Consider the following 12,752-nt stretch of genomic DNA (forward strand, 5'->3'; position numbering starts at 1 on the left):
TCCAGAATATATGAAGAACTCCTAAAATACAACACCAAAACAACCTGATTCCAAAATGGGTAAAGGACTTAAGTGGACATTTCTCCAAAGGAGATCTATGAATGGCCAATTAGCACATGAAAAGAAAAGATGTTCAACATCGCTGATTATTAGGGAAATGCAAATCAAAACTACAATAAGATACCACCTCGGACTTATTAGGATTGCTACTATCAAAAAACCCAGAAAACAAGTGTTGGCAAGAATTTGGAGAAAACAGAACCTCTTGCGTGCTATTGGTGTGAATGCAAAATGTTACAGTTGCTGTGGAAAACAATACGGCAGCTCCCCAAACAATAAAAAAATAGAATTATCATATGATCCAGCAATTCCATTTCTGAATATACCCTCAAAAGAATTGAAAGTAGAGTCTTGAAGAGTTATTTGTACATGCATGTTTCTAATAGCATTATTCAGAAAAGCTAAAATCTGGAAGCAACCCAAGCGCTCATTGATGGATGAATGCATAAACAAACTGTGATGGAATATGCATAGAATGGAATATTTTCAGTCTTAAAAAAGTAGGAAATTCTGACATATGCTACAGCATGGATAAACCTTGAGGACATGCTAAGCAAAATAAGCCAGTCGCAAAAAGATGAATACCTGTAGATTCCACTTATAGGGTACTTAGAATAGCCCAAATCATAAAGACAATGGTGTTTGCGAGGGACTGAGGGGAGGGGAGAATAGAGAGTTACTGTTTAATTGGTATAGAATTATAGTTTTATAAGACGAATAGGTTTATGGGGATGGATGGCGATGGCTGCACAACAATGTAAGTGTATTTAATACCACTGAACTGTACATCTAAAATATGGTTGGGGCACCTGGTTAAGCATCTGCCTTTGACTCAAGTCATGATCCCAGGGTCCTGGGATTGAGCCCATACTGGGCTCTCTGCTAAGTGAGGAGCCTGCTTCTCCCTCTGCCTCTCCCTGCCACTCTACCTGCCTGTGCTCTCCCTCTGTCAAAAATAAACAAAATCTTTTAAAAAATAAAAAATGATTAAAAAATAAAATATGGTTAAGATGGTAAAGTTTACCTTTTGTGTATTTTATCACAATAGAAAAGAAAAAAAACATACAAATACACACACAAATAGATTAACAAAGCAAATAAAAAATAGGAAAAGAATGAAGGAATAAAATACAGTAGTCCTGTCTTACCTGCAGGGATATATACCAAGACCACCAATGGATACCTGAAGACACAGATAATACCAAGCCCTATATGCTTTTTTCTTATACATACATACATATGATAAAGTTTAACTTATAAATTAGGCACAGTAAGAGATTAGCAATGGCAACAAAAAATAAAACAATTATAAAAATATGCCATAATAAAATTTATGTGAATGTGGTCTCTTGCTCTTTTTCAAAATTACTCATTGTACTATACTCTCACCCTGCTTCTTGTGATGATGTGAGATGATAAACTAGCTATGTGATGAGACGAAGTAAGGGGAAGGATACAAAGGCTGTGACATAGCGTTAGGTTACTACTGACTTTCTGATGATACATCAGAAGGATCATCTGCTTCTGGACCACAATTGCCCGTGGGTAACTGAAATCATGGAAAGCAAAACCATGGATGAGGGAGAACTACTGAAAATATATCAAATCCTAATTTAAAACTAGAAAAAGAATAACTAAATAAACCAACAGAGAGTACAAAAAATAAAGAAAATAACAAAGTTAGTATGGTAGAGAACAGAAAAACAGTAGATCAAAATTTTGGCTCTTCCAAAAAAATCCATAACAGGCACACACTAGCTAATTTAATCAGGAAAAGAGGGAGAATGCACAAATATATGAAGTAAGAAATGACAAAGGGAAAATAACTATTAATACAGAGAGATTTTTAAAAATTTAAATTATTTTTTTTAAGATTTTATTTTTAAGTGGTCTCTACACCAGATGGGGCTTGAAATTCCAATCCTAAGATCAAGAGTTGCGTGCCAGCCAGGAGCTCCCAGAGAAATTATTTTTTAAAGATCAGAGAAATTTTTTTTTAGCATCATGAGATTAGTATTTCTCTCCAAATAAATTTTAAAACCTAGTTGAAACAGAAAATTTAGTGTACCTGAGTTGACCCCAGTAGAGAGAGAAAACTTAGACTAATTTCCATAGAAGAAATAGAGAAGATCATCAAGGAATGATCCCCACCAGAAAAATGAAAAATAAAGGACCAAAGAGAAGAAAAAGAGAAAGGAATGGAAGTAGTATATGAAACAACAAACAACTGAGAACTTTCCAAAATTAACGATAGACACCAAATCACAGGTATGAGAGATGCAGAGAATACCAAGCAGAAAAACATCAAAAAATCTACACCAAAAAGTCAATATGCACATTTTATTCAAACTACGGAAGATCAAAGACAAAAAGAAAATCTTAAAAGAAATCACGGGGTAAAAACACTTTACCTATAGAACAGCAGTGATAAAAATTACACTGGACTTCTCTTCAGAAACCAGGCAAAGAAGAGAGTAGAATAAAATATTTAAAGTGTTAAAAGGAAAAACCCATCAGCCTTGAATTCTTCCAAATTACCCTTAAAAATGAAAGAGAAATAAAGACTTTCTCAGACAAAAATTGAGGAAATTTGTCACCATTAAACCTGCTTTGCAAGATAGGTCAGAAGCTCTGATCTACATAGAGAAAGAAAAACATTAAGGAAGGAACAAATGAAGATAAAATAAAACCTTTTGTTTACCTACTTTTAATTGACCTAACAGATAACAATCTGTTTAAAATAATAATAATAACAATGTATTCAGTTTTATAGCTTTTGGAGAAGTAAAATAAATTACAGCAATGTTATAAGGGATAGGAGAAAAATTGGGAGTTGGGAATATCGTGTTATAAGGTACTTGCAAGTATTATTTGAAATTGGATTAGTTCTAAATACATATTACAAACTCAAGGACAACCACTAAACAAGGTCAAAAAAAAAAGTAAAATGTATCTGCTAAGAGAGGAGAAAAACGTAATCAGTATAAAATACACAATTAAAACCAGACAAGGTTGGGGCATCTGCGTGGCTCAGTTGACTAAGCGACTGCCTGGTATTGAGCCCCTCATTGGGCTCCCTGCTCCTCAGGGAGCCTGTTTCTCCCTCTTCCTTTGCCTGCTACTCCCCCTGCTTGTGGTCTCTTTCTCTCTCTGTCAAATAAATAAATAAAATCTTTAAAAAAAAAAAAAAGATAAGGCAGAAAAAGAGTGGAAGACCAAAAAGGAAAAGAAAAAAAAAAAAGAATTATAAGAAGTAACAAACATGGTAGCTATTAACCCAAATATATCAAGTGGTGTTTAAATACACCAATTAAAAGATGGACTGTCAGACGGATTAAAAAAAAAACAATTATATGTTGCCTACAAGAATCCACATTAAAATACAAAGATACATATAGATTAAAAGAAAAGGAATAGAGTAAGATATGCCATGCTGGAGTAGCTATATTAACTTCAGATAGAACAGATTTCAAAGCAAGGAAAAATATTAGGGAAAAAATTATTAGGGATAAAAAAGGCATCACATAATTAAAAAGTGGTCAATTCTCCAAGAAAACAACAATCTTTAATGTGAAAGCACCTGGGTGCCTGGGTGGCTCAGTCGGTTAAGCATCTGCCTTTGGCTCAGGTCAGGATCCTGGGGTCCTGGTATTGAGCTCCACATCAGTCCCGCATCAGGCTCTCTGCTCTGAGGGGAGCCTGCTTCTCCTTCTGCCTCTCTCTGTATGTCTCTAATGAATAAATAAATAAGATCTTTAAAAAAAAAAAGTGAATGCACTGAGCAACAGAGTGTCAAAACATGTAAGGCAAAAAATAATAGGACTCCAAGATAGATGAATCTACTCTTATAGTTGGAGACTTCAACACTCCCCTGTCAGTAATGGACAGATCCAACAGTCAGAAAATCAGCAAGGACATAGTTGAATTGAACAATATCTTCAGTCAACTGAATCTATTTCACATCCATAGAACACATCATTCAACAACAGCAGAATACACTTCCTTTACAAGCTAACAGAGAACATTCTCCAAGATAGACCACATTTGGTCCATAAAACACACCCTAAATTTTAAAAGAACATAAATCATATGAAGTATGTTCTCAGACCACAATGGAATAGAAATCAATAACAGAATGGTAGTTGGGAAACTCCAAAATAGTTATTGAGTAAACCACAGATTTCTAAATAACACATGGGCCAAAGAAATCTCAAGGGAAAAATTTAAAATATTTTGAACTAAATGAAAATTAAAATACAACTAATCAAAATTGTGGAACACAGTGAAGGCAGTACTTAGAGGGAACTTTTTTAAAAAATTTTTTAAATTAACATAAAATGTATTATTTGTTTCAGGGGTACGGGTCTGTGATTCATCTTAGAGGGAACTTTATAACATTGAATTAATATATTAGAAAAGAAGAAAGATAAAAAATCAGCAATCTAATCTTCTCCCTTAGGAAACTAAAGAGAACACATTAAATCGAAAGTAAATAAAAGAAAGGAAATAATAAAAATTAGAACAGAAATCAGTGAAACTGTAAATAGGAAATCAAGGGATAAAATCAATGAACCAAAAGTTGGTTCTTTGAAAAGATGGATAAAATTGATAAATTTCTAGCCAGGTTAACCAAGAAAAAAAGAGAGAGGACACAAATTACTAATATCAGAAATAAAAAGGGGACATCAGTACTGATTCTATGGGCATTAAAAAAGATAATAAAGGAATATTATGAACAAGTGTATGCCCATAAATTTGATAACCAACATGAAATGGACTAAATTCTTGAAAGACATAATCTACCAAAACTCAACAAGAGAAATAGATAATCTAAATAGGCCTATATCTATTAAAGAAATTAAATCAATAATTAATAGCCTTCCCAAAACAGGAAGGACCAGGTCTAAATGACTTCACTGGCTTATTCTATCAAATATTTAAGAAAGAAATCATACCAATTCTTTACAATCTCTTCCAGAAAATAGCAGAGGGAATACTCTCTAATTCATTTTATGAGGCCAGCCATTATCCTAATATCAAAACCAGACATATGATCTCTTTGATATGAGGAAGTGGAGATGCAAGGCGGGGGGGGGGGTGTTGGGGGGAGGTAGGAAAAGAAAAAATGAAAAGATGGGATTGGGAGGGAGACAAACCATAAAAGACTCAATCTCAAGAAACAGACTGAGGGTTGCGGCGGGGAGGGGGGACGGGAGAGGGTGGTGGGGAAATGGACATTGGGGAAGGTATGGGCTATGATGAGTGCTGTGAAATGTGTAAACCTGACGATTCACAGACCTGTACCCCTGGGGATAAAAATACATTATATGTTTATTAAAATAAAAAAAATTTTTAAAAAAGCGGGAAAAAAAACAGACAAAGACATTACAAGAAAGGAAAACTACAAACCAGTATCTCTCATGAAATAGATGCTAAAATCCTCAACGAAGTATTAGCCAATTGAATCCAACAATGCATAGAAGGAATTATACACCATGACCAAGTGGGATTTATTCCAGATATGCAAATCTGGTTCCACATTCAAAAATCAATTAATGTTATCTATCACATCAATAAGTTAAAGAAGAAAAATCATAGGACCATCACAAAAGATGCAGAAAAAAAGATCTAACACAATCTAACATCCATCCATGATTAAAAAAAAAAAACAAACACCTCTCAGAAAACTAGGAATAGAGGGGTATACATATCCTAATGTATTTGTCAAAACCCATAGAGTGTGCAAATATAAATAGTGAACACTAACGTAAACTACGGACTTTACCAGGAAGTGAGAAAGCATATGAGAACTCTCTGTACTTTCTGCTTGATTTTCCTGTAAACCTAAACTCTCTGAAGAATAGCTTGTTAATTTTTAAATTTATTTTAGGAGGGAGAGAGTGTGAGCATGGGGTAGAGGAGCAGAGAGAGAGGGAAAGAGAATCTCAGGCAGACTCCATCCTGAGTGGGAAGCCCTAAGCAGGGCTCGATCTCATGACCCTGAGATCATGACCTGAGCCAAAACCAATAGTTGGACATTTAACTGACTGTGTCACCCAGGCATCCCTAGTTTGTTTAAAAAAAAAAAAAAAAAAAGAAACAACACCACAAAAAACAACATACTTCAAAGTCTTTTTAAGTAAATCAGTGTGATTCCAGTGCATAAACAAATAGACCAATGGAATAGAAAAGAAAGTCCAGAAATAAGCTCAAGAACATATCTCAATTTAGTATCTGATAAAGGTAGTTATCTCAAATCGTTGGAAAAGATGGAGCTTTCAAATTAAATAAATTTTTAATTGAAGTATAATTAACATACAGCATTATATTAGTTTCAGGTGTACAATATAATGATTCAACAATCCTATATATTGCTCAGTGTTTATCATGATGAGTAAGTATACTCTTAATCCCTTTTATCTACTTCATCCATCCCTCTATCCACCTGTCCTCTGGCAAAAACCAGTTTGTTCTCCATATTTAGGAGCCCGATTTTTTGTTTCTTTTTTCTTTGTTTGTTCATTTGTTTTGTTTCTTAAATCAAAACATCTGAGTGAGGTCATACGGGTATTTGTCTTCATCTGACTTCACTTCCATAATGCCCTCTAGGTATGGATGCATGTTGTTGCAAAGGGCAAGATCTCAATATTTTTATGGCTGGTTGATATTCCATGGGAGATATATATAGATATGGATATACATATCACAGAAAAGATGGAACTTTTTAATATATGGTGATAGGACAACTGGATAACTATTTGGAAAAGTTAATTCAGCACTTCAAACCATACATAAGAATAAACTGTAAATGGATCAGAGATCTAAATGCAAAAAGAACAAAATCACACAAGCACTGGAGGAAAAGCATGCATGAACATCTCTACAGTTTGGGTATAAGGCATTGGTTCTCAGCTGCAGATTATTTTTTAAAAGGTTTTATTATAGTTTTTTACTTTTTGAGAGAGACAGAGAGAGTGAGAGCGATCACAAGTGGGGGTGGGGGAAGTGGAGGGGTAGAGGAAGAGAATCTTAAGCAGGTTCCACACCCAGCGCAGAGCCCAACGTAGGGCTCAATTTCACGACCCTGAGATCATGACCTGAGCCAAAATCAAGAGTTGGGTGTTTAACCAACTCAGTCACTCTGGCAGCCCAACTGCAGATAATTTTGACCCCAGGGGACATTGAGCAATGTCTGGAGACATTTTCAGTTGCCACAACTATCAAAGTCCTACTGGCACTGAGAGGGTAGATATCAGGGATGCGGCTAGAAGTCCTACACCGCACAGAACAGCTCCCCACATAATAAAGACATACCTAGCCCAAACTGTCATTAGAGCAAGGGCTGAGATAACCTAGAACAAGGGAAGGCTAGTGACTACTACTTAAAATCCAGATGCAATAAAAAAAATAAATTTAACAACAAAAAAATAAAAATTTTGAAAAGGTTTTATTTTGAACAAATTTAACATTTTCCCCTAGTACTCTGCATTTTGTTTTTTCATCATAATTATGTAACATAAAGAAATAGTAAAGAATTTTTTCACCAAGCCCTTCATAGGTGTTCCCAGATCCACTCTAATGAGCCATACAAATTTAGAATATTCTGTGTGGGCCACAATGTGGACAAGTTTGGAACTACTGCTATATATAATGCTCATCTGTGTCTTAAATTGTTAACCTAACCTGCTTCCCTGAGTGTCCTCCTCATAATATCTACATTCCTGTGTATCTACGTTTGTGTGACTGTGCATGTGTTGGTGTGTCTCGCAAATTTCTTTGAGGCATGTATATTTGCTAAAGTAACTACATTTTATGTTTAACATTTATTCAGTGTGAGGCACTGTCCTAAGTGCTTTATGTATGTTAACATATTTAATCATCACCACAAACCTAGGAGATAGGTTGCCTTTTATCCTCATTTTACAGATGACACTGGGACAAAGCAGTAAGCAAACTTGCCCAAAGTCACACTGCCACTAAGTGGTGGAGCCAAGGAAGGATTCATTAACTTCTTGATAAATATTTTCTATTATGGTGTTGATGAAAAATAATGTTGAATTGCTTAAAAAGCTGAATCTTTTGGGGTGCCTGGATGGCCCAGATGGTTGAGTGTCTGCCTTTGGCTCAAGTCATGATCTCCAGGGTCCTGGGATCGAGCCCTACATTGGGCTCCTGGTTCAGTGGGAGGCCTGCTTCTCCCTCTCTCTCTCTGCCTCTCCCCTTGCTTGTGCTCCTTCTGTCTCTCTCTCTCTCTCTAATGAATAAATCTTGAAAAAAAAAAAAGGCTTAATCTATTTCAACTTTTATGTATAGATTTTGCCAAAACCATTTTTGAATGGAGCTTTTTTTTTTTTTTAAAGATTTTATTTTAAGTAATCTCTATGCCCAACATGGGGCTTGAACTTACAACCCAGAGATCGAGAGTCACATGTTCTACTGACAGAGCCAGCCAGGCACCCCAAATGGAGCTTCTTTTATTTTATTTTTTTATTATAGTAAGAACACTTAACATGAGATCTGCCCACTTAGCAAACTTCTACATGCCCAATACAGTACTGTTAACTTACAGGCAGATCTCTAGAAATTATTCATCTTGTGTAATTGAAACTCTATACCCACCAAACCCAATCTCCCCCTTCTTTTGAATGCATGTCCATGCTCACTCTGCTCCCGTATTCATTCCTATGTTGCTTGAGTGTTTTCGGTTTGTTGTTATTCCTTCGTTACTACTGCAAACATTGCACAAAAAGCCATATGCCCTGTATGCTTTGGGATATTAAATGTCCCCTTGTTATATTTGTAATAATAACAATTGTACATAATGCACATGGTATAGAAAACTTCTAACAGAACCACCTCTATGGATCTAGCAAGATCTTCTAAAGCAGCACTGTCCCTATAAAAGCTCCATTAAGAACAAGAATGTTTTCTTTTTTCACACTGAGACCTCTTCCTCTAGACAGATACAAAGCAATTATGACAGTGTATGGACTTGGGCCACCCAAATGCAAGAAATACCTGTGTATTGATGTAGAATTTTGGCCATCTCTTGTAAGCGGTGGCCCTGAGGGCTGAACTTGAAAATGATGTCGTGGTGATGTAAGAAACTGTATAAGTGGTAAAAGGTGATTTTGTTGGCTTCAAACATTGTTTTAACATAAAGGTCATGGATGCTAGAAGAGAAAGCAGGGACAATATGTCAATGAGTGACTTAGATGATGGCGGACAAGTGTCTTTTTTGCTTTGCTGTCACTGACCTGCTTGTTTGGCAGTTGGTCTCCTGGCTGAAAGCACATTTCATAAGTATGTCCAGGGTCATCAAGCTGATATGCTCATAGACCTCCACAACTGTGTCCTGAGAGCTGCAAATCTTCTCCCACTTACCCTGGCACGGGAAGTCAAGATCAACGACATCATCATCGTCATCAAACTGCCTTTATCCGAAGGCCCCTCCCTGACCCTGCCCTTAGGATGTAAGGTAGACAATGCTGACCTAGGAGGAGCCAGAGGTCAAATAGGTAAATTAAGCAAGTGCTTACTTGGCATGAGGAAAGGAAAACTGCACCCAGCTGGGTGAGAAGGAGCATGGAGCAAACCAGGTCTGGTAAATGACTGAGTTAAGTATCTTTGGCCTTTCAGTTATTTCCATAACTGCATTAAAGAAGATCAGAGTCCTAGGAAAACAGACCTATAATTACAAAGGATTTTCCCAGGGCCTCCTCTGTCTTCAGTCCCCAAATTGCTAGACACCCCACCCCACCATCACTACTGCTAACCGCCATAGCCACACTTAAACTTGGAACACTGTAAAAAACATTTTCAATTCAAGGGCACCTGGGTGGCTGAATTGGTTAAGTGTGTGACATGATTTCGGCTCAGGTCATGATCTCAGGTTTATGAGATCAAGCCCCACTTAAGATTCTCTCTCTCCCTCTGATTCTCCCACCCTCTTTCTAAAATAAAACAAAACAAAACCCAAAACTGAAAAACCAAACACATTTCTTTCTTTCTTTCTTTCTTTTTTTTTTTTTTTTGCCCCTTGACACAGGTTGGTTTTAGTTTTAAATTTTTCATTATGTTCAGTTAGTCAACATAGTTTTTGGTGTAGTGTTCAACAATTCATTACTTGTGTATAACACACAGTGCTCATCACCACATGTGCCCTTCTTCATACCTAATACCCAGCCACCCCACCCCCTGGTTCTGTAACCCTCAATTTGTTTCCTGGAGTCCAGAGTCTCTCATGGTTTGTCTCCATCTCTGATTTCTTCCAATTCAGTTTTCCCTCCCTATGGTCCTCTACACTATTCCTTATGTTCCACATATGAGTGAAACCATATGATATTTGTTTTTCTCTGTTTGGCTTATTTCACTTAGCATAATCCCCTCTAGTTCCATCCATGTCGATGCAAATGGTAGGTATTCATCCTTTCTGATGGCTGAGTAATTTTCTGTCGTGTATATAAACTATATGAATGGATCTTCTTTATCCATTTTCAATTCAGAAGTGGGGGACAGAGAGAAGCCATGAAAGGAGCAGCTTTGGGGAGTGACTTCCAGTCCAGTGCTGCCTCTGTCCACTTCTTCCCCCAAATGACCTACTCACATGACATGAGATGTTTTGTGGCTGAAACTGCCATAAGTTTCCCTGTTGAAAATGTATTTGTCATAATAAGCATTCTTTGTGTAAAACACAAATAAATCTGAATGGTTAAAGTGAGATCAACCTACTTTGTTGAGCACCTATGCCATTGCTCGGGACTGTTATGCATTTTGAAGTCTAAAAAAAAAGGCAGAGATTTTTTTTAAAAGCTTTTACCCAAATGTCAATTATTTATTCAATTGCTTTCCTCTTGAGTTTTTACTCAAGTTTTTACTCAGTTTTTACTGAGTAAATAAAGTAAATTTAGAAGAAATGGGAGCAAAGTGGGGGGCTCAAGGCTGGAGGCACTTGAGCACAGTTCAGCAGAGGACAGAAGCTATGAGTGGGGTCTCAGGCACAGGTGGGACAGAGAAACGAGGAAGACAGAAGTGGTTTTATTGAAACAGAGATAAACCTAGTACCGCCACTGGCTAATTTGCAATTGTGCACAAAGCTGCACAGCACCGGAATGGAAGGAGCATGGCCCCCGCCCTATGCCCCCTCGCCTGCACCTCTGGTTCTCTGCCAAGAGCTGAGACATGGGTTTTTTTTTTTTTACTCCAACCAGGGCGACTTAGGTTAAATCTGTTTCTGTGAGAACCCAGCCAATTGGGTACTGGGTAACAGTGGTTCTCTCTTGGGAAAAGGGATGGGTTTACAAATAAAGATGGAGGGAAACTCTGGCTTTGTTTGTGGGGTTTGAAGTGTTTCTAATAAAACTTGCATTAATGGATTACTTGTCTGATTTTTTAAAAAGTACAAATTTAAAAATCTAAAATATACCATGTAAAGTGGAGTTTTGGAATGAGCTCATTTATCAATCAGAGACCACCCACAGGAATATTCCCCTGCCAACATTCTCCTGCTGCTTTGAAAAGGCTCAAGGCAGCTCCTAATGATCCACCACTATTCACAAGAAGAAACTCACAACTGCAACTTTCATGTAGACACTTATCCTTTGCTAGGGTCTTTGTGTCCATCAGGCAAGTTCATTCTAACTTCCATGCTTTGTTCATGCTAACTCACTCTGCCCAGAATTCCCTTACCCATATTATCTACATAATCAAGTCCAGCTCATATTTCCTGGCAAGTCTGAGTCTCCTCTGAATCTGAAGTCACTATAGCTGGCCCTGGTTCCCTTGCCTGTCATTTATAGCACTTACCATCTGAATCTCACTACTTGGTACTTGGTTTACTGCCACAGGGTCTCAAAATACATCTAAGTCAGATGGCCGGATCTTTATCATATTTAATCACTCAAAGAACCAAAGCAAAAGTTTACATAGACACCTCTTGCTCAGCTGGTAATTGAACATTGGGTAATTTCTAGGAACCAGCCTCAACTTTCACTTTCACTACCCAGTACACATGTTAAACCCATTCCTTTTTGGAAGCATTCTGCACCACACCAGATCACTTTTGGTCCCTTCACTTACCAGCATTGTTTTCACAGAATGGGCCATTTCCTCAACATACGATTTCAAGATATTAACACTGAACCCAGGAGTTAGTAGTCGACGGTGCTGGAACCACTTGGGTCCATCTAGACTCGGCAGTCCTTTTCCTTGAGAAATAAAAGGAACAAAACCTCATGCCATTTTAGTAGATGAAATAGGAAGGAGAGGTGAGGAACACAACATCATGGGGTGACTGTGGCACACAGGTAGTCATAACAGAGTGGAAATCAGAGCAGTGCTCATATACTAAGTTGGAAGTGAGTTTTGATACTTACATCTGGGATGGATGTATTTAACATTGTGAGGAAGACCCCAAGTTTTGCAGCCTGATGAGTGTGCCAATCCTGAAATCACTAGCTACTACCTGTGTAGTAACTGAGTAAGTCACTTAATCTTCCTGAGCCTTTGTTTTCTCAATGATAAAGTGTGATAACAAGCATCTACTTCACTGTGTTGCTGTGCAGATTAAATGAAGGTGTATACATGAGGCACCTAAACCATCCTCTAGCTTGTGGTAGAAACACAACAATATTCATCTCCTCTTGACTCCAAATCAATCCATAAACTACGGTGTAAACACAAAATTTGCAAGG

At 37.2% G+C, this 12,752-nt stretch overlaps 1 protein-coding gene across 1 annotated transcript in view; it reads right to left on the minus strand.

The window, feature by feature from the left end:
- Positions 1–12,752, minus strand: part of CYP4X1 (cytochrome P450 family 4 subfamily X member 1) — a gene marked incomplete at its 3' end in the record, with an annotated part of 38,293 nt that overhangs the window by 14,593 nt on the left and 10,948 nt on the right. Inside the window, exons 4-6 of the mRNA XM_080802724.1 lie at positions 12,139–12,266; positions 9,318–9,445; positions 9,079–9,233 (exon numbers count right to left, since the gene is read on the minus strand). Coding sequence (XP_080658850.1) covers positions 9,079–9,233; positions 9,318–9,445; positions 12,139–12,266 — 411 coding nt within the window. The remainder of the gene's footprint in view (positions 1–9,078; positions 9,234–9,317; positions 9,446–12,138; positions 12,267–12,752) is intronic.

Source organism: Martes martes (genome assembly GCF_963455335.1).
Source record: "Martes martes genome assembly, chromosome: 4".
NCBI lineage: Eukaryota > Metazoa > Chordata > Mammalia > Carnivora > Mustelidae > Martes > Martes martes.